The sequence below is a fragment of the Solea senegalensis genome, linkage group LG16 (genome assembly GCF_019176455.1).
Source record: "Solea senegalensis isolate Sse05_10M linkage group LG16, IFAPA_SoseM_1, whole genome shotgun sequence".
Lineage (NCBI taxonomy): Eukaryota > Metazoa > Chordata > Actinopteri > Pleuronectiformes > Soleidae > Solea > Solea senegalensis.
In genome coordinates, this window is record NC_058036.1 from 10,677,442 (window position 1) to 10,699,915 (window position 22,474).

At 40.3% G+C, this 22,474-nt stretch overlaps 2 protein-coding genes across 2 annotated transcripts; one reads left to right on the forward strand and one right to left on the reverse strand.

The window, feature by feature from the left end:
* Positions 1–434: 434 nt before the first annotated feature.
* Positions 435–2,808, reverse strand: LOC122782638 (GTPase IMAP family member 2-like). Its single transcript, XM_044047069.1, has 2 exons — positions 2,758–2,808; positions 435–1,333 (listed from the first exon to the last, which is right to left on the reverse strand). The coding sequence occupies exons 1-2, from the start codon at positions 2,777–2,779 to the stop codon at positions 459–461; spliced, it is 897 nt and encodes a 298-aa protein (XP_043903004.1). The 5' UTR covers positions 2,780–2,808; the 3' UTR covers positions 435–458.
* Positions 2,809–5,955: 3,147 nt separating this feature from the next.
* gabrr2a (gamma-aminobutyric acid type A receptor subunit rho2a) lies at positions 5,956–21,026 on the forward strand. Its single transcript, XM_044046947.1, is given in 10 exon segments — positions 5,956–6,105; positions 6,108–6,231; positions 7,098–7,204; positions 15,050–15,117; positions 15,311–15,534; positions 16,393–16,475; positions 19,113–19,253; positions 19,759–19,911; positions 20,080–20,288; positions 20,392–21,026. Coding segments are annotated over 10 exon segments (1,512 nt in total). The 5' UTR covers positions 5,956–6,026; the 3' UTR covers positions 20,716–21,026.
* Positions 21,027–22,474: the final 1,448 nt, after the last annotated feature.

Consider the following 22,474-nt stretch of genomic DNA (forward strand, 5'->3'; position numbering starts at 1 on the left):
TCAATACTGGAGTTATTGCAGCAGTTTTGAGGGGAGATGGGACATGACCAGAGGAGAGGGAGGAGTGAATAATGTTAGTGGTAAGAGCAGACAGGGAATGTAGACAATATTTAACAAGAGGGGTTGGAAGGGGATCAAGGTGGCAGGTGGATGGTTTTGATTTACGGATTAGGTTTGAGATGTCGTTAGCAGTGGGGAGGGTGGAGCAAGACAGTGAGGAGTGGGGGACAGCAGGAATAGGGTAGGATGGAGTCGTGTTAGTTGAGTAGGACAGTTGTTGGTGGATGTCTTGAATTTTGGACTAGAAAAAAGTATCACAGTGGGCAGTTGAGAGCAGATGGGGGCGAGAGTATCAGGGGGTCTTAAGATGTTGTTGAAGGTGGACATGATGCATTTATTGTGCTACATGTCTGTTTTATTGATGACCAACTAAAACAGGCATCTTAACTTACTGGCATTTATCTGTCACGTCGCATTTTTTGAGTTTGCTTCTTTGTTGTTTCTGTTTTCACTGATGGAGTACTAACAGTAGCTCCAATGGCTGCCCCAGCTAAAACTCCAAGCACTAAACCTTGTTGCCTGTTTGTAAGCAGACCACCAACCAGAACACCGCAGGCTGTTGTTATAAAAATCACTAGAGCAGTTTTATCTGCTCGAGCTCTGGCTTCATGCTCCATCTCCTGCAGGAGTCTCTGTTTCTCCTTCTCTATGGCCTCCTCTGGTTTCATGAACATGTCATTGGTGTAGTAGCTTCCATAGTTGGCCATGGTCATCTTGTCAATTTTTTGCAGGAGGTGGCTGGTTTGCACAGCATCTTTGATTTCATTATTGAAGACATGGTATCGACCGCAACACGAGCGAATGAAGGCTTGCAGATCAGCACTCTCTGAAATGTAGCTCTCAATAGATAGATTTCTCAGCCTGTCTCCATGAGTAAACAACACCATTGTGTAATTGGCAGCATCTTCACCAAAAGTGGTCTGGATCATCTTAACAGTCTCCTTCTCCTTTTGGGTGAACCTGCCCAACTCAAGAACCACCAGGAAGGCATGAGGGCCAGGAGCAGACAGTGAGATGCACATCTTGATCCACTTCAACATTTCCTCTTCATAGCAATTAGTGTCAAACAGTCCTGGAGTGTCAATAACAGCAATCCTTCGGCCTCCAACATTCCCCTTAGCTTTCTGGCATTCAGTTGTCATGGAGGATAGAGGCAGTTCAGACTCAAAAGCCTCTCGGCCCAAGATGGTGTTTCCAGCTGCACTCTTTCCCACGCCTGTCTTGCCAAATAGAATGATCCTCATTTCATAGGAGTCTGTGGCACTGTAAAACCCTGTCGGACAGAAATACACCACGTCACACAGAGCTGTGTTGTTAGAGGCTTTGTGTATCTTCTGGATGAGTCAGTTTATTTGTTTGTTACTTGCAAAGAGCCTTGAAAGCAGGCCAAGCTGAACCCACAGTGCCCTCTGTTGGATAACTTGGTAATTACTCTGTAGCACTTCTAGGCTGTTAATCTGTGTGATCTTGCTAGCTCACCGGTTGGCTGCTCAGCTGAGAGCTGAGAGCTGAAACAGCTGATAGCCGGCGTCCGGAGTGTACAACAGGAAACCCAGAGAGCCTCAGTGTCGGACATGGTAAAAACGCTGGTCCGCTGGCTGCAATTCCACTTGGGGCCAAAATCTGCGGCTAACAGCTTGTGCTGCTAAATACGACTAGCAACAACAAACAGGCATTACGCCAGCAACTCAACTTTTATTTTGTAGTAACGAGTAATAAAGATGATTAAGGGAAATGTATCGGAGTGGAAGTACACATTTTATTTAGGAAATGTATAATTAATGTATATGTGAAAATTCAGTGTACAGTAACGAATTATTTGTACTTGAACAAGCTTCCTCTTGTAGAAACTCAGAAATACTGTTCTACTGTCTAAACTGGGGTCTGTGATCAGAGTGGAGCTGCGGAATTTTGACCAGAATGTGTAGAAAATTAAACAAATAAAAGATTATAATAAATTAAAAAAATTATTATTATTATTATTATTGTTATTACATTAGTCTCACTCCATCTAAATGTAATCTCACTATACCAGTGTGCAAGGTATATGTGAGGAAGAGGAGGATGAGGACACAGCAAATTATCTTATTGGGTATAAATCTGCCTCCTTTGCTCGGCCAATTTACACCACTGTATTTTCATATTGGTAATAATGGTGTTACTTTGAGTGCTCAGTATTTCCTCGGGTGGTACTTGGTATAAAAAGGTTGAGAACCACTGACCTACTACTAATAAGATGAAAGGGGTCATAAAACCACCTAGCATAGCAGAGACCAGCACACTTCATTCAAGAAATCTATTATGACACAACAGTCGTCCACTTGAATTCTGTGGTTAATCTATAACCACAACTTGATTTAACTGACCATATGCACACAGTCACTTCCTGGTTTTCAATAAGCCAATTCCAATAATGATTTCCTGTAAGCTGTCAGCCAAAGATAAAGATATGTTCTACAATAGGTGTGTGCAGAAAATACCAAGAGTGTTAGTGATTAATAATAGAATGTTTTGAGTCCTTCAGGGCTAACTATTAAAACAATTACCTAAAGGCATTGTAAAAATAACTGATTTCAGATGTTTTAATTGCTAACGCTCCAGAGATGACAAAGCAGAGAAAAAAAATCATGACCAGTCTTGTGACTGGTACATCATGAAAGAGAGAGAACAGCAACATTAAATTGTTCAGACTCTTACCTTGATATTTCTCCTTACTCATGTTGAACTGATCTTGTTGTCCGTGTGTCTTGTTATGTATGATCTACTTTTATTCCCATCACTTCTTTACCTGTCATACCTCTGCATGGGTGTTTCCTCTCTGTATAATAGAATTGTACGAGGAAGTACCATTCTGTATTTTTTTAATCTAACTTATCTACCTTTTGTTATATGTGGAATAGATTGTATTGGATGTCAAAATAGATATTCCATGTATGGAAAAATAAGCACACAACACATAAAACGATTAAGTATTACATCTCACAATTATTATAATTTTTTTAATTATGAGCATAACTCTGCAACCAAAGAAACAACAACCAATTTTTTTTTCTCTGCTGTTGTGCAACAAAACCTGTTGCACCAGCTCAGTACCGTGCAACAACTCATTGTTGTAAGTTGATTAATTGAACTTCATTCCGACAGTCTTTCATTCACACTTTTCAGTCTGTCCATAATTAAGAGAGTCCAAAAAACAGAACAAAGAACAAATACAAAAAGTCAGTATTTAAACAGCATTTTCAGTAGGTCAAGAAACCTGATTTTACATTATGGCACATGGGAGTTGTTGATTCTGTCAGAGTTACACAAAATGGCAGGCAAGCCATGTTGGGGCCAAGGCGTGTGCCTGTAATCCATTGTTCTATTGTTCGTCATGGGTAAGGCCTATATGCAGACAGAAAGCCTGATTTGAGTATTAAACAAAGCTGAACCCATGGGAACACGCCTTGTTTTCCTAAAACGAAAGGAAAACAGAGTCTGAATATATAATTCAGCAGGGATAGTTTTTGTCCTTTGTACTGAATGAAAGGATTTACCAGCACGGAGACGTCTGTGTGGTATATGTGGTAAAAGTGTGCACACTGCCAGCTCAGGAAAATGGGAAACAGGCAAAGTAAGAAGCCTGAAGTGTCCGAGCCTGAGGGGCCAATGGTAGATGTCCTGAGGAAGAAGTGGGGATCAGAGTGTTAGTCTGTTGCATCGTTGGCGTGTGGAATGTGGGGGTTTCCTAAAGCCTGATAAAACTTAAACAGCTGGAAGAAAAAATTGACGAAAAAGAGGAAAAATGTATTAGGGGAAGATCGGTGAAAGTGAAAGTGTGTTGAGATATAAAAGAACATAGAAAAATATTCAATATGTGTACAACCGAAGTTGAAACAAGGGAAAGATGAGAATTTGCAAAAAGAGAAAAATGTCAAAAAGACAAAGAGGACAAAGAGGTTGTAAATGCATTGCCTGATAAGAAATGATTCACTGTCTGAGAACACACACTCGCAGCCTGTCACTTCTTTGCTTTATCCCCAGCTTTTACAGCTGACTGCTCAAACACTGGATCACGACCTCGACGTCGTCAGCCCGGCCCCACCACCACTCCAACAGCCACTCCCTCCGGTGTATGACGAGGAGGAGCAGCCATCAAGCAGCACTCCAGACGTTCCATTACTCCAGCCTCCTCCTCCAGCCCAAACAAGGACGGGAAGGACCTTCAGGACAGAACAAACACAGCCGTCTGCACCTGAAAATGCTCCCTCCTCTTCCTCCTCTTCTTGGGAAGCCGCAGGAGGGGCAGAAAGAAATTTCCAACTTCCAATGATGTAGGGGGTGGGACCGGATGGTGTACCTGTACTGGTTTATAAGCCTTGGACTGCATCTTTCCAAACCAGAGGATGGGGACGCTGCTTTTGTTATACAGTTTCTGACTTTCTGTAATGATTTCAGACCAACAATGTCTGAAATTAGACTCCTGTTACAAACATGAATGGGCACTCTTGACTTCCACAAACTCTTAGACAAAATGAAAGGAGAGGAGAGATGTGTCCACCACGACTGGGATGACGCAGGCAACGCTGCCTAAAATTATGTATGTGTGAGGTAAAAAAGGAATTATGGCCTATACAGCCCCTCATACTTTTCCCTCAGAGCCATCTTTGACTTGCCTCGGAGCAGTTGTTCATCTGTGACTCTCTCTTTGCAAAGAATAAACCGCGCTTCAACACCTGTTAAAAGTTTGTTTTCTCTTCACTGATGTCGAGTGTTGGCTCATTGTGTGATCTGTTGGGTTTCTCTTCTCTAAAAGTTTCTGCCTTACTATGTACGGTGCCTTGAGCTAATGTATGTTGTGATTTGGTGCTAGACAAATAAAATTGAATTGAATTGACTAAGCTTGTGGGGAAAGTGTTATGACCTGGAGTTGGTGCAGTTGGTCAACAATACAAGATCCTGGCAAATAAAACTGCAACTCTGGACATAAATAAATGTCATTAAAGGTAGGGTGGGACATCCTGGAAAAACAGCAGGCTACATTTTGAATTCAAAAATCCAATTCCCTTTCTTCAGACTTCCCTCCGAATCCACACTTGCACAGCACAGGAACGTGTAATGCTTGTCCACGTAGAGTGTTGGTTCCACATAGATTCACGAGCACTGCGCTGCATCGGTGACTTTCAGTACCTTTCGGTGATGTTTAATCGGTTGCATTCAGGGTGTGAAGTGGATTTTCACTAATGCAGTAAAAAAAAAGCTCCAGTTAATTATCTCCCACCCTACTTTTATTGAAACAATGCCATTATGAATGTGTGCCTTAATAAAAACGACAGACTTTCCAACAAAATATAAGTGGCTTTTTTCACCAGGCAGTGTATTTTACCCCAGAAGCCCATTATGAGGCCCATCTGCAATATCTTCAAGACCCACTAATGGGCCGCACCCCACAGTTTGAGAACCAATGTGCTCAAAGTTAGCTGCCGTAATATGTTTTTTAGACTTTAATAACTAAGCTGGGTACATTTTGGTTCAATGCACTGATAAAAAATATCGCAAAAATGACTTACATTCAATAGTAAATCATTTTCTACCAGTCAATGTCATGTTTTGCTGGCAGGTTTGCTCTATGGCAACACAGGGCCTTTTCATTGGTCCTGTGAGGGAAAACCCACTGCAACGTAGCAGTTGCATCATTTCACTGCTCCATCGTGTCCATGAGTTCAGCGAAACGTGATTCCTATGGCTTTATTTACAAGAGAGAGGGGTAATCTGCCTCTCTTGTTGTGTCATACCAGGCTGCAAATAATCCATGTGTATGTGCATCTGTGTGTGTGTGTGTGTGTGTGTACGCTACAGATGTTCAACCCCCATGGTCTCCCTATTGAGTAAGTGTAGATTGCAATCACACTCACTCCTCTCCTGCATCCTCATGTGGCACAGTCTGATGCCATGAGTGACGCCGCATCCATCCTCTGTTGAAAACCATGCGCTGCCTGTTGAGCTCTGCTGGTATGAACCAATGGAAAGGCGCGTGCAAGGCTCTCACATGTGGATTTGCACCATCAAGATGGCTTATTTGACCAAATCTCTGATTTTACTTTGGTTTCTGTTTGTTACCCATGAGTGCCGTAAATACGGCCACCGGGTGCGGAGATGGAGCATCGCTGTGGAGACTCAGAAGCATGCCAAGTAAGTACAGGACACAGAGAAAATAATATAACAGAAATAGGGGATATACTTTCCTGCATGGGCAGCATGTATTGTAATAATGTTTAAAACAAGTTGACTGTCAAAGTACATAGGATATGTAATTGCAGGTCCATGTGGAATCAATCTAAATCTACAGTAGATTTTAATCTAATGGGTTTGTTTATTTAAATGTTTCTAAATGTCATTATTAAGGTTTGAATTTACAACACAGATATAACTGTTTTAATAGAAAAATATTTAATTTCTTATTCAAATCAACTACAATTTTTCTTTTTGTTACATGTTTGTGAAAGATTACACTTGGACGTATTATATTCAGTGGGCAATTGGTATTTTTATTTGACTGTCTTTCCAAAAGTGATTATATATGATATTATATATGATATTTTCTAAACTAAATTAAAAATACTAAAATATGATGTCTCACTTTGTTGTTATTTACATTTTAATGACATAAAGCTTGTCAATAATGACCAAAATGGTTAGATTATGATTACTTATTGGTAACTGGGATGAATTATTCTTCTAATGTACAGAGCTGGACATAATTTTAGGTGAGGTTTTGAGTCTTGTTGCAGTCATATGGGATTTGCAAGGACAAATCACACTAATCAGAAATTCTCACACTGCACTCACAGCTCAAAGAGTGTGTGAATGGTTGAATGTTAAGTGTCAGACCTGAAAAGCAAGTCTAGGCCATAAATCCAGTCCATTTGCTTTCGCTTGCTAACATTTGTATGTGTCAACAAAGACAAGTTGCATGTCGTCTTAACAATCACTTATGTAGTTGTTGATGGACCGGTATTCTTAGTTCTTGACTGACTGTGACTTTCATCCTCCTCTAGCTCTCTGGCAAAGAAGCCTCCAGATGTGACCAAGTCTCACAAAACCAAGACAGAGCAACTGCTCAAAGTAGACGATCATGATTTCACCATGAGACCAGCATTTGGAGGTAAGAGCCCAGTCATCTCCACATGTGCTTTATTGTGCATTATTTTGCAAAAATTCTGCAATAGCTGCTCACATGTCAACGAAAAACACAATATGACACTTGTACCACTCCAGTGATCATACATGAGTGAGAATGCAGGTCCACAAGTTGTGGCAGCAAATGCAAGAATCTGCCAAACAACAATGATTGTGTGATATTTTTGCAACACAGACACAGACCCTCCATCAAACTGACTTAGATACACATAATATGGAATCCTCAAAACCTTACATTTTCACAGAGATCCATCAAGTCACATAATTGGTGACAGTGGAGAGAGAGAGAAAAAAAAAACTACCACGAAGAACTCTCTGACGGAACCATCTCAATTTAATCCAGATCTGATCCAGATTACAGATTTTCCGTCAATTTAGATCTGAATATATCAGTGACATCTTAACAGTGCAGGATTAATTTTAACATATAAGCAGGGACATACAGTTGGTGTAGTGGTTAGCACTCTTGCCTTTGCAGCAAGAATAGCAGCCTTTCTGCATGGAGTTGTCATGTTCTCCCCGTGTGTATGTGGGCTTTCTCCGGGTTCTCCCCACAGTCCAAAAAACTAATCCCCATATTGCATTATGGGGATTAGGTAAATTGGACACTCTAAATCAGGAGCCTGCCAGAAGGTCCAATCCGGCCCGCAAGATGAATTTGTGTAAACTACTGTTGTAAGAATGCTGTGGCAAGTGTACGCGCATGGAGAGAGAGAGTGAGCAAGCAGCGCTGTGTATGTGTGTGTGAGGAGAGAGAAGCCGGTGTATGGGTCGAGTTAGCATTGAGTGAGTGAGTGAGTGAGTGAGTGAGTGAAAGTTCTATTGCGATCCAGAAAGTCTTTTGATCCAGTGGATCAAAATGTAAACATTTGAGTCTCTGGTTTGTAAAACAGGTGTAAAACCTTTGCAGAGGTTAGTGCTCTCTGAGTGTTCTAGTTGTTTTTTCCTTGCTTTTGTTTTGTGTCGCTTAAGCATGAGTGGCTTCATGATTCATACAGTGACCCACTATAATCACAAAGCTTTTGGCAGTGTGCTACTTGAATGGATTCGCCTAATGGTGTTTCCAAGCACAGTGTTCTTGCAGAGCATAGCATTTAAATATATTCTGACTAAATGATCATAGATATGGATTCATGCATTAATCTCCACTTTATCTTTATCTTTATCCAAACTGCGCTGCTTCACCTTTCTCAAGAGTAACATAAAGAGTCGACTGGATTCAGCTGAGGTATATGAAATTGATGGTGCCACCACCACCTGCCCCTGACTCCATCCATTGATAGAAATGACTCTTCAGTGCAGATGTTTGAAACCTGAAAGAAACCATTCTATAATAGTCTAAGGTTATCATTTTATGCTACACATATTTTAGGTGGTGTAATGTTTAGCCTCGCCTTTCTGTTTACGTGTTTTCTGTAGATACGCCAGCTTCCATTCACAGTCTACACACATGCAAGGTTGAAGTTAATGGGCCCTTTGAACCACAGCCATTTTGACATCAAATCCAATCTAATACATTTGTTGCTAGTGCAACAATACTAGCACAGCTGCAGGACAACACAGGTCACCAACACCATCACACAATGCCAAAGGTCATATGACTCACAGAATATAAATAACAGAACAAAAAATGTAATATCCCACCTTAAAATGTAGGCAAGATCAAACATTAACATGAAAACAGAAAACACTGTGAAAACAAGGCATTAAAAAGCAGAATATGTGTACTTGTGGACATTTCTATGTGTTTTCAGTCATACTCAAGCATGCTTCATGTGGAGATGATAGGCTTAATCATTATTGTGTGAACTCATTTGACAATGTTTTCATCATAGCAGACATTTGTTTACATTTAAAAGTTATGCACTAAAATCTTCAGTTGACAAATATTGATATGGATTATGAGTATGCAGCGAATTAACAAACAAACCTCATCCTGTAAACATCCAAAGTCTGTCAAATCTCACAGCCTTTGTACTGTAAACTCTGATCATGCCATCAGTTCCACATATTCTCGGACACAGATGCATGTGTTTGCCAGGATTGTGACTGATGTGTTTTGCTGTATTATTGCTCTTGATCCTGGGTAAGATAACACATTAAGCTCGATGTTAATCCACGCAGAGGGGAAAGTCTGTCAACCAAATGGTTTGATGTATGGGCTGAGTGATATTAGTCATGTGATGATCCGTCAACTGTATACCAGAGATGCTGTGTGCTTTTTAGAAAATGTGGTGGCTTGGTGATGTGCTGTGAATTTACTGGTGTTGTTTCATGCAGCCTGTTACTTTGACATGTCCTCCAGCGTTTAAACGCATAGTGCTATCACTAACATTACTCAGTCAGTGTGAGGTGTGTGATGCTATAGGCGTGTTGGAATCAACATCACTGATATACTATATGATGCCGGACAAACTTTGGATAATGTTGGACAAAACTATAATGCTGGGGCACAGCAATCTTAGTGACTTCAACCATGGTTGATGGTAGAGTTATTTTTCTGCTGGAAATTCCTTAATGTCATGCAATGACAGATGTGATAGACGCAACTTTATATCATGTCTCTTTCACTGTGTATCTTCTGTCGCCGCCTGAGGAATTCTAAGTAATTAATAGAACACTGTCAGGGCCTTGTTTGCCTCAGAAAACTTGCCCTGCCCCTACTCCTTCTCTACCCGGTAACAAAAAGGTGTTTTTCCTGTCAAAAACTCCATGAGGTTACCAACTTTTCCAAGAGCAGTACATCATTTGATGATGAAAAAGCTGCACATTTTTTTCATGCATTTGTTTTGCTTAACTCTAACCCTGGAAACAAAGTGGTGTAGGGGTTTAGCCATATATTAGGCTAACTTTAATCCTGTGTACGAGCATGGTGGCCTGTAGTGTGTAATTTAATGGGACCTTGATGAAGAACTAGAACAAAACAGGACCCACATTTTATTCACGTAGCCAGAGGAGGTCAAATGAATTATTATTCCGCAGATGAACTCTCAGCCTCATGGTCTGCACATTCAAGCAGTTTCAAATGGGCAACCATCATTACATAATCACAAAGAAAACACGAGAAAAAGTGAAGTCATCTATGGGGCCTCAGGGGGCTGCTGTCCTCTGCTGTCTGACAAACCTGTAGAACGCAGGAAGACCCATTTCATGTAACATCAGGTGACCCTTCAGAGGAAGACCACAGGAAGTGGTTGAAACATGTGAAGGTAATCCAAAAAAGCATTTTTATCAACGGGTATTACAAACAATAGGTAGCCTGAGGTTTGTGTCCATGTTTTTTTTTTTGACCTTCAGGAACATGGTCAACTCAGAAGTGGCATCACTGAAGTCCAATGTTTACGGAATGCAGACAATAGAGATATTGAACGTAATATAGAAATATTTAAAACAGATTTAACTAAAATTATTTTACTTTTAAAAGTACATATTCCGAGGATCTTCTTTGTATCGACAGGAGATGAGACTGGCGCAGCCCATGGCCATGTGGAAAGGGAACTCTAAAATTGAGGCCCCCAGCCACTGAGGGGCCACAGCCAGTGTACTCGTTGTGCCGGTCCCAAGCCCAATAGCAGTTCCTCCTTTGCTTAAAAATGAAAAAGTGACATCTGTCATCTGTGAGGAGACATGAGCCTCGGGGAACAGTCTTTCACCACAAAGCTTAACACAGTGCTTACTGAAGTGTCAGAAGCAGCCACTTATCTTCTGGAAACATGAGTTAAATAAATAATAAAAGGTAACTAGATTGTAGCTTTGACCACTAGGTTTCCCCAGGATAATATAGCCTAGTCTGCTGTGTTAACTTAGCCTAGCTCCACATGGCTGCACGGTAGGTCCCACTCCAGCATTGAAGAGCAGATTAAGCTGGCAGCAATTCATCCTGTTTACAGCTTAGATTAGCACAAGCACCAATCTGCTACACCACCAGACAGATGCTACCCCACAAATGAAACTTTGTTCCAACTGATACAGAAAAATGAGGACAAATGCAAAACTGGCAGCAAAAGTACATCTGCTGTTGGTGATGGTTCTAAGAAAATCTGAACTGTCAAACAGATAATAATATAATATAATAATATTTCACTCTCCACTCAACATTGTGGAGTCATGTCAGCCACAACAACCCAACAGTATACAGAGCCGCCAGCATTTCAGGCTGAATATTATCCATATTCAAGCTTCTTGAACACCTTTGCTAAGGATATGTGCAAGGCTTCTCCTGCCTCAGTACAGTACGTATATTTTAATATTCTTAACTGGTCCTAACTAGTGCTGTCAAGCGCTTCAGATATTTAATCGCGATTAATCGCATTAATGTCAATAATTTAACTCGTATTAAATCAACTAGTGTTGCAAACAATAGGTAGCCTGAGGTTTGTGTCCATGTTTTTTACAGAGCATTTCATCTCTGTATTAGAGGGTAATCTATGACAGGGCCTCATCCAGTGCACTCCTAGTGGGAGGATTGTGTTAGGAAGGGCATCCGGTGTAAATCAAATAAAACGGCTGATTCGCTGTGGCAAATTAGAGAGAGGGAGAAGCCGAAACAAAACAGAGGTAATCTTCTTCCTTAAAAACATATATCACGTGTCTCTGCTCTGCACTTGTTTACTTAGTTTCAGAAAGTCCTACTAATGACTATAGTGAAAACCAAAGAGCAGGGATTTAAGATAAGATGAGATAAGATTTATTTTATATTTGTCCCGCAGTGGGGAAATTTACATTGTCACAGCAGCAAAGACAGTAAAGATAGATAAAGATAATAAATAATAAACATGCATTTCCTAGAAAGTACACTATAGAAACATGTTAACAATAGGTTCAAGGTTTTTATTTGCCATTTGTGCTTAAACAGACAGTCCAGGCACATTGGAAATCTTGTGCGGGTTCTCCGAGTCAGTTGTAGGAGACAGAAACACACTTCATCATCTAACCGCTTTATCCTCCACCAGAGGGTCGCGGGGGGTGCTGTGCCAATCTCAGCTACATCGGGCGATAGGCGGGGTACACCCTGGAAAGTTCACCAGTCCATCGCAGGGCCACACACAGCTAGAGACAAATAATCATTCACTCTCACACTCACTCCTACGTGTCCAATTCACCTAATCCCCACATTGCATGTTTTTGGACTGTGGGAGGAAGCCGGAGAACCCGGAGAGAACCCACGCACACACGGGGAGAACATGCAAACTCCGTGCAGAAAGGCCCTTGTTCCAACCGGGACTCGAACCCGGGTCTTCTCGCTGCAAGGCGAGAGTGCTAACCACAACTCCACCGTGTGACCCACACATTTAAATATAAATATAAAAGTATAAAAGTAGACCTCAAATTAACGTCTATACAGAGTAAAATGTAGATGTGGAGAAATAAAAAAATATATACAGATATACAGCAGATTATGGGGTGTATTGCACAGTTCTGACATTGCACATTTATCAGGGAGAGGAATATTGCACATAATATTACACAAAATTACAAAATAAAGGCTTCCAGAATATATACAGCATGGGCTTGATATTTACAGTATAATCAAAGATTGAACATGGAATATTATATATCTATATTGCAAAATGACAGTATATTGCACGTGGGATGAGTACCTGATTATGTGTGGTCTACTGAGAGCAGTGCTTGTTGTACAGTCTAACAGCTGCAGGCTGTTTTGCCTCTCTAAACTAGAACACAGCAACCACATTTTCACACTCACTCAATCATCGAGGCTTGAAAATGTCTCGGTACTGTGAACTTTCAAATGACAATAGAGTAGTGTGGATGAAGTCTTAAAACAGACCATTTAAAGTTCATCTAACCTGAAACATGCCTGATACTATTCTTCCAGTAAGCTATGAATAATCCATAATATGGAGATATTTAGAGCTTTTCAGAAGATGACCACAGCCTCCAGATGCAGGGGCTTTGGTGACTAATCTCTTTGGATTGTGTCGTCTCTGGATGCAAAGTGGTTCAAATCCCGTATGCTGTAAATCTTTGCACTGTGTGTATGCTAAATAGTAATATATTTGAGAGGATCACATGTAATCCTTATGTAGAGGACAGAGGTCATGACAGGTATGTTAAATTGATATAAAGCATTCACATGTAGTTAACTAGAACATTGTAAAACAGAATTAGATTGGTAGCTCTGGGAGCCTGGTTTGGAAATCCAATATCAGGGAGCAATCCTGTGTAAGAAATACCCCATGAGCTTGGAAATTCCAAGTTCTGACTTTTAATGGAACACAGCATAAAAACATACAGACAGAAAGGAGGTGGTGTATATACATGTCCTGTGATTGAAAGGGTCACTGGCTAGCATTGTTGCCTCACAACAAGAAGGTTGCTGGTTCGAATTCCAGTCCAAGGGCCTTTCTCTGTGGATTTTCTCCGGGTTTTCCAGTTTTCTCCTAAATGTGATTCAAAGCACATTCACAGGTGGTTTCGTATGTGATCGTTTTTATAGATCCATTTCAATCAGAACATCTCGGTCACTCAGATAGGATTTATCACACCTTATTCAGTGGACCTGGATTCCACTGAATGAGGAATGAGATACACATCCACTTTAGTCAACGTGTGAGCTTCCACTGGCTGCGTTATTGTCCGTCAGCCAGTTGTCTGTCAGTCTGTGTTTTATTTTTGCCAGATGACAGAAAACAACACTTCAATTCAGTAGAATTCAACATTAGCAGGACAGGAAGTTAAATGCTATACATAATTAAGCATCCATTTTTTTTTTTGTGGGTGGGGTGGGGGTTGTTCAGTATAAAAGCCCCCGTGTTGATATCATATTTACACGCATGCAGTAGAATCCCGGGGTTCTTAGTTGCTTTAAATAATCGACACAGTGGAAAACAGTAGTTTTCAGAAGATGAAAGTTTTTGCTTCACGTAACTATATTTGGGACAGAAACAGGAGATTAGATTTCTGTTGTCCATTTTGTTTATTTGTTTTACCCAGGTCTGTAACTATGGTAATCCATGTGGAAGACTAGACTAGACAATGTCAATATGGACACAGGAGGAGCAGAGCAGATCAATTGCAATATATAATGTGAACAGTTGCTCACATTAGAAGATTTGTAAGCATATCCGATCAGAAGCTGATCTTCCTGACCAACTGTTTACATTTGCAAGTGATCAGATTTGGGCTGCCGTCTAAACAAGACCTACATTAACTGTAGGTGTGAATGTGAGAGTGAATGGTTGTTGGTCTCTGTAGCTTGGTCTTGTGATGGACTGGGTTTGGTGACATGTGCAGGGTGTTCCCCCTGCCTTTCGCCAACAGCCCCATGACCCTCATGTGAAGTATGATGCAGAGCACTGCAAACCAATGAATATTTATTGGGGTTAATTGTGCAAATGGTGTCTTTATTCAAATTGTATACTTACACTTATTTAGTCGATACCATATTTTTGTTTAGATTTTGGTAAAGCTTTACATTAAGTTCACAAAGGGTATATTATTATGGATCGTTTGTATGGTGGACAGGCTAATAATAAAGTCTGAATTGTTGCCACTTAATTGGAGTGTTATGTAATCAGACATATATAGGACCCAAAATGAAGACACAGATGTGGATATTGCCAAAAAGCTGAAGTATATTGATTGAAAAAAGTCTTTTGAGGGGCAGTTGATAAATCCTTCCTCAGCTCACAGGAGTGAAAACTGAGGGCTTGTGATTCAGAATGTTTGGGACTTATGATTTCTGAGTTTCCAGCACAAAAATAACGAACCAGGAGATAAAGAATTGAGAGTCAGCCTATGTGTCTTCACATTCATGACACACATTCATTTTGCTTTAATTCAACAGGTCCTGCAATCCCTGTTGGAGTGGACGTCCAGGTGGAGAGCTTGGACAGCATCTCTGAAGTTGATATGGTAACACAGGCTGAATTTATCCATACATTTCTTTAAGGGATAGTTCAGGCTTATTTAAATATTTACGCTCATAGTCATTGCTGTCTGAGTGTGCGTGGCCCCTGCTGGCCTCCCCAGAGAATCTGACTTTTGACTGTTATGTGTTGTGAGAGAACTGCCTCTCTCACACAGTTCATTCCATACATTTCCCCAGGACTTCACCATGACACTGTACCTGAGGCACTACTGGAAGGACGAGCGCTTGTCGTTCATCAGCAGCACCAACAAGAGCATGACGTTTGACGGTCGTCTGGTGAAGAAGATCTGGGTCCCTGATGTCTTCTTCGTCCACTCCAAGAGGTCCTTCATCCACGACACCACCACCGACAACATCATGCTGCGCGTCTTTCCTGACGGACACGTCCTCTACAGCCTGAGGTCAGAGGCTTTTCAGCATCGCTGTGTCGGTCTGCCTCAGGAACGCGTTTACACAGCAGACACATCCAACCATTTTCTACCACTTTATCCTCCACATGAGGGTCGTGGGGGAGCTGACATAGGGTTCCAGGTGGGGTACACCCTGGATCGGCCCATCACAGGGTCAACATACAGAGGCAAACAACCATTCACTGTCACATTCACACCTATCATCAGTTTAGGGTCCAGTGAACCTCTACATGTTCTTGGACCCCAGAGAACACATACACATACACAGAAAAGTCCTTTTCTCTAACCAGGATATTTATTGTTGACCTTCTTGCTGTGAGAAGCTAGCCACTGAACCACCGCGTGGACCCTGCTACATCCTAATTAAAAGCCTAATTCAATTAAATTCTGAATGTTCACGCAAAGATTGGCATTTATCTATATGTAAGTAAGTAAAAGCATTGTCTGATTGTATGTACTATAGGACTACACTGTTTATTCTGACATAATAATCAGCCATATATTTATTCAAAGACCTCGACTGAATGATAGCTGAATATCATGAGTGCCAGGCTCTTATTGGTCTGAAATGTCATTAAAATTAAATAATAAACTCTACAAATGTTTGAAACCATGAACCAACTCAGATGCAGCTGGTGTCTTTTTGTCCCCTCTGTATCTAATGTCTAAACTTAAAGAAGACCTGATAAGAAAGGCTGCCATGGTACGCCTATTTTTAATTGCGAGCTTGTTACATCAGCTTTGTACGTGCAGTATAATATACAGAATATTATATACATGTACTCGCTAAGTAGAGCACAGTGTCTCTTCTCACCACGGGCCTCTTTTGTTGATTGTGTTGTCGAACAGAGTGACAGTGACAGCAGCCTGTAACATGGACTTCAGTCGCTTTCCTCTTGATTCTCAGACCTGCTCACTGGAGCTGGAGAGCTGTGAGTATATGATTTACATTTTATGGCCATACATGCTCCACAAGAGCAACATTAGAATGTGTATTTAATTATTCGAGTTCACATCATTTTAGCGCTGCACACTTTGTTAATTCAAGGGAACTTGAAGACATAATCCCACTTCATGCTTCAACACCTAAATACAAACACTGTCTCAAATAAATCCCTAAGCCTGACCCTTATCCTAACTTGCACTTTGAAATTATGTAATTTATCATACAGATTATTTTATCATTTCATTTAGAAATATTCAAAAATAAAAAAGCCAATTTTGAAGACATTTTTTTTATTTCTGTCCATGTGCATGTGCCCATGTGAGTGCTGCATTTTAACTCTCACCTGACCTAAAATCAAGTGTTATCCCTCAAAAACAGTCATTTGAAGTTGTGGGGACCTGCTAAAATGTACTTACAATCATGACTGCGAACAACAATGTATTCTCACACCCTACTTAAGACTAGTTTTTGTTCTCAGAAACTTGATGAATGTTGCTATGTCAATTTCTTCATCCAGATTTAGTTTGTTTTTTAATGTTTCTATCAATCTAAATGCACTGCAGTATAGACATAAACTCTATATTGAAGAGGCAGACTTTTAGTGTCGCTCAATAACTACTTAACTACTGAAGTTAAGCCGTTTTTGCAAGAACATATTTTATCAGATGTTGGAAAAAAAGAAAATCAGCTTAATATATGGGCCAAATATTCATACTATACTACAAGTTCCACACCAAAGTCCACAGAGAAAATCAGTTGTCTGTTTTTCTGAGGTAAATCTGAACGCAGATTTTCTCTATGGACTTTGGTGTGGGAGAGTGAGTCAGTCAGAAAAAGTTGTAAACATCTTGTGAAAATATAGATATAGACATAGGTCTCAGGCTGGTTGCTGGCAGCGATGAAGTGTCTGTGTCTCCTATCAGTATGTATACAGTATCTCATACAACCTCACTTCAGAAAAACCTGAACTGTCCCTTTAAAGAGACAAACACTAAAAGAGCTCACATCTGACAGAGAGTAGAATTAGTGGCTCCATATTCAAGATATAAAAGTACTGTATCAAACTGTGAATTACACACTCTTACTCTGGTGGAGTATGCGATTAAAACTATAAAGCTGGGAATGACCCTTTATAGGTTTGGAATTACCAACAGGAGTAGTGATGATGGAAAGCAGACTCTCAGTGAGCGGACTGAAAGCAACTGTCCATTAACGCTTTTTACTGGAAAAAAAAAAGATGGGTTAAATATTAATCTGGCTAAAATGCTTCTAAAAATAGCAACTGAATTAAAAGCTGCTGGCAGCAGTGCTCACTCAATTACCAAACACAATGTGAGCAGCAAGAGAGACAGCAGTGTGAACCCCAGCAGGCAGAGATAAAATCATGAGGCAGAGACACTTACAGAAAGCTATGGAAGCCCCTTTTTGCCACTAAAGAAAAACAAACAAAAAAGCGTACATATCATAATTATGAGCCAAGCTAAACAGATAAATTGGGAGTGAAGGGCCATCGTGGTAAAGTTTTTGCTGCTGGTGGAAACTATCCTGCCGTGACCAAGAAGAATCTTATAATTATAAGATGCAGGTGCATGAGCAGTGGGCAGCACTAATGCTGCTCAATGAGCAATGGGGAATTGGGTGCTTTGCTCAGGGGCACCCCAGCCCAGGCCTGTCCCGGGATTGAACCAGTGACCTTACCGGTTGCAAGCCCAAATCCTTTGCTCCTTACATATAAAATGTACCTGAGATGAGAAATGATCACATCATACATGTATGTTGCTCCCACTTTCTCTTTCCTCTCATATCTGTCGTTCTTTTTTGTTTTTCTTCATTCAGTGCAATAGCAGAGCATCATGTTGTTTACTTATCAGTTGTACATTACCACTATTTTTCACAATGCATTGTGGGATACTATGACTGCACTATACAGGGTATAATTATTGGAATGATTCAGACACTACAATCAAATGGTGTGAGTGATTTTGGACCTGATTCATAATGTATGGACCCTCATTGTTCAATATGCTTATATGTTGTTATTATTATTATTAGTTATTATAATTATTGTTTTTCCTTTTGTGTAAAATAATAAATAATTTAAAAAATATATATCATAGTTGGTGCTACATCCAAATGTTGTGTTTGCTATCAAGGTCTATAATTAACTCCAGAGTTAGTACTATTACTGAAATGCAGACAGGAGAGCAGTAGTACAGTCATGGCAAATAGTAATAATGATTGTGTAGATATTAGAACAGTGCTACTGTGCCCCATGGTGGCCATTTTGTGCCACAGCAGTGATCCTGAAACGAAATTCCTTACACACAAAGTGTGGACTCTGCCTGGTTTGAGCTCCAGTTAGCCCAGAGAACGTGTATATATACAGTAGTTTAACAACTATATTGTTTTTCAGGGACATGGTGGCTTCTATACTTAAGATAGAATACCCAAAATGGGCAAATATGATAGTATAGGATGATGATGTCAGATAACCTTTAAAAAGTGTGTTCTGAGATTCGGCTGAAACACACTCTCTCAAGCAGACTTTACATTTACATGTTATCTGTGTGTGAAATTGTGTGTGTTTTCTTTTTGTGTTTGATTTCATGACTATGGTTTGCAGATGCCTACACAGATGAAGACCTCATGCTGTACTGGAAGAGCGGCGATGAGTCCCTCAGCACTGATGATCGCATCTCCCTGTCACAGTTCCTCATCCAAAAATTCCACACAACATCTCGCTTGGCCTTCTACAGCAGCACAGGTACACATTTGGAGTTTACAGTGAATTCAGCAATGCTTTGGTAATAAATGAACGGCTGGTAAGTACAACTCCAGTGTGCTATCATTTCTGTGGAGTAAAAATATACATAAAGGCCACTTTTTTTACTTCAAGATCTGTTTAATTTCAGTGTACAAACTGAAAACTAAATTGCATTATTGCATATTACTTTGTGGTTACTGTTTGTTGTATAAAAGTCTGGGATTTAATGTCATTAAACATGTTCCCAAATGGTTTCTAATATTGAAATCTTTCTACCACTGCGCAGTAGAACAATGTACTGCATCACAGTCTGTTGTGGAGACTGCTCAACAACTGACTCAGAAACAGCTTTTACCCAATTTATTTGTTATGTGTGTGTGTGTGTGTGTGTGTGTTTTGGAGTGTGAATGTATACAGTTGTTGTTTAATGAGAGACCCCAAATTACGTTGTATATCACATGCAATGACAATAAAGGTGTTCTATTCTATTCCATTTTATTTCCAGGCTGGTACAACCGCCTCTATATCAACTTCACATTGCGACGGCACATCTTCTTCTTCTTGCTGCAGACGTACTTTCCTGCCACGCTCATGGTCATGCTTTCCTGGGTGTCATTCTGGATCGACCGGCGAGCTGTGCCAGCCAGAGTTTCCCTGGGTAACAATGTCACATGTCCTTTGAAGTAATTGAGAAATGTGTCTACTTGTATATGTTACCTCTATAGGAACTGTCAGGACATGTCATCACAATTTAAAGACTCTTAAGACATTAAAACACCTGGATTAAAGCACATTTCCAAACTAACATTGTGTGTCCTATGTTCAGGCATTACTACTGTGCTGACTATGTCCACCATCATCACTGGTGTGAATGCATCCATGCCTCGTGTGTCCTACATCAAGGCTGTGGACATTTACCTGTGGGTCAGCTTTGTCTTTGTCTTCCTGTCCGTGTTGGAGTATGCCGCGGTCAACTACCTGTCCACTGTCCAGGACCGACGAGAACGCAAGATGAGAGAGAGGGCCCGATCTCAGGTTTGCTCATACTTTGTCTTTTTTTCTCCTGCCATTAGTGTAACATTATAATGAGTGAAGTTTGAAACACAACATCAATGATATGTTTTTCTCCCTCGTCCAGTCCCTGCCCTGCACCTGTGGCATCTCCCAGACACGAACCATGATCATGTTAGATGGCACCTACAGTGAGGCAGACACCAACAGTCTGGCTGGCTACACTGAGGAACCCATGGAGGAACAGGAAGAGGTTCCGAAGAAGCCTGAACACATGGTGGTCCATCTGTCAGTGAGCAGTGAGTCGACCACCACCACCACCAAGAAGAAGAAGAGCTTGCGTACCATCAGCATCATTGAAAACACACACGCCATTGACAAATACTCCCGGATGATTTTCCCTGGTTCATACATCTTCTTCAACCTCATCTACTGGTCTGTCTACTGCTGAAAGACACTCCTGAGGCAGACTTAGAGACTTAGATCTACACAAAGACTGTACAAATGGAAGATTTTTGGATACAATATGTCTGGTGCTATTAGATTTAATACCTGATACCGCAGAATGTCATGCTTTTCACTTTAGCACCCATGTTATCAGGTCAGAGTAGCCACACTGCTATAATGGTTCAAAAAAACACAGTGAAAGTGATCTTTGACCACAGCTTCGATGTCTATACTGTACTAGAATGTGTCACAGGCATAAATATATGTAACACTCTCTGTACCTATTTCAAATAAAAACACTCTAGTGTTTCCTGATTCTTTCATTTGATTCTTAACATACCTGCTGTACATGTTAATCATGATACAGATTAGATGGAGCATGGCTCTTGTGGTTGCTGTGTTGTCTGAAGAATGTCTGAAATGATTTCCAGCAGCAGTACTGCAGTTTTTATATTGTCTCCTTCTACTTCCGGGCCAAAGACCAGGGAGGAAATAATTACTGACTAAAATCGTACTTTTAACGTGCATGTAAACCCACTGACTGATTGGACAAAATAGAGGCAGGTGATCTGCTGTTGTGACCCCTAAAGGGAGAAGCACTTATACCCCTTTGAAATCCTAATTCTGAATATCGGGTGGACGGCTGTCAAATAAGTGTCAGATTTGAATATACAGTACTTGGCCAAGGAGAACCTGACACTACCTCCAATTCTGAAGATCAGTCTTCAAGAGGACACATATAATCATCTGTCTAATAAATGAATAATCTGGTTTTAGAGACAACCTTGAAACTAGCTCAATCTGTATTTAACATGATCTCCTAGTCTCTTAACTAGCAATGGCTCTATGTTTATAATAAATGACATTTAATGATGCAATTAATAAAGCTTATATGTGGTGTCTGTTATGTCTACTGTGTGTATACATATCCCTCTCATGTTAAACATCTTTTAGAAAACACAATGAAGTGCTTGTTGTTTTTTTTACAGTGCTTTACTAAGCAACACAACAACAACAACAAAGCAACAGCTTTTATTGAAAAGAGATAAGACATCTCTTTTTTTTAAGGGAGACCTGGCCAAGGAAGCAGTCCTACAAAATCAAAACAATATAAAACACGTACAGTACATGTTACACAAATGAACAATAAAACAGAATGACAGCTATTCAAGTCCTCTCAAGAAAAACAGTGACATTCCTCCTTCCCTGGATTCTTTATGATACTCTTCAAATCATTAATGGACATGATTTCTTTTTAGAGTTTTTTGGAGATTATTCCAAGACTATGGTGCATGGCAGGAAAGTCAAAGTCTGTCAAAGCCAACAAAGAGCAAGAGCAACCACTTGGATATGGAGGCGCACAGCTGGCGACGACTGGAGCTGACAGAGAGGAGGGTGCTGAGGTATTCTGGAAGTTTACCCTGCAGGGCTTTATAGATGAACAAATACCAGTGTTGTCTGCGAATGATGATTTCCAGCCAACTGAATCATAGAGAATGCAGTGGTCACCCTAATCAATCACAGAAAATAGAATAGAATAGAAAAGTGGCTGCCACCAGTTTGTTCTCTTTGCAGAGAATGTGAAACATGATTTATTTATTTATTTTATTTAAATAAAAGCTTAACTACATTAGAAATATGAACATTAAATAAAAAGCTTTTCATCTATTCCTATTCCCAAGCACTGTACCATCAGACGTAAAAATTAATTATTAGCATTCGAGATATTTAATGCTCTTGTGCTTCAGAAAGTCAAAGAAGAA

Coding starts and splice junctions, on each gene's coding strand:
- LOC122782638 (XM_044047069.1), bottom strand. CDS start 2,779: ATGAGTAAGGAGAAATATCAAG. Junction 1,334..2,757: donor GAGTAAGGAGAAATATCAAG/GTAAGAGTCTGA, acceptor TCTGTCCGACAG/GGTTTTACAGTGCCACAGAC.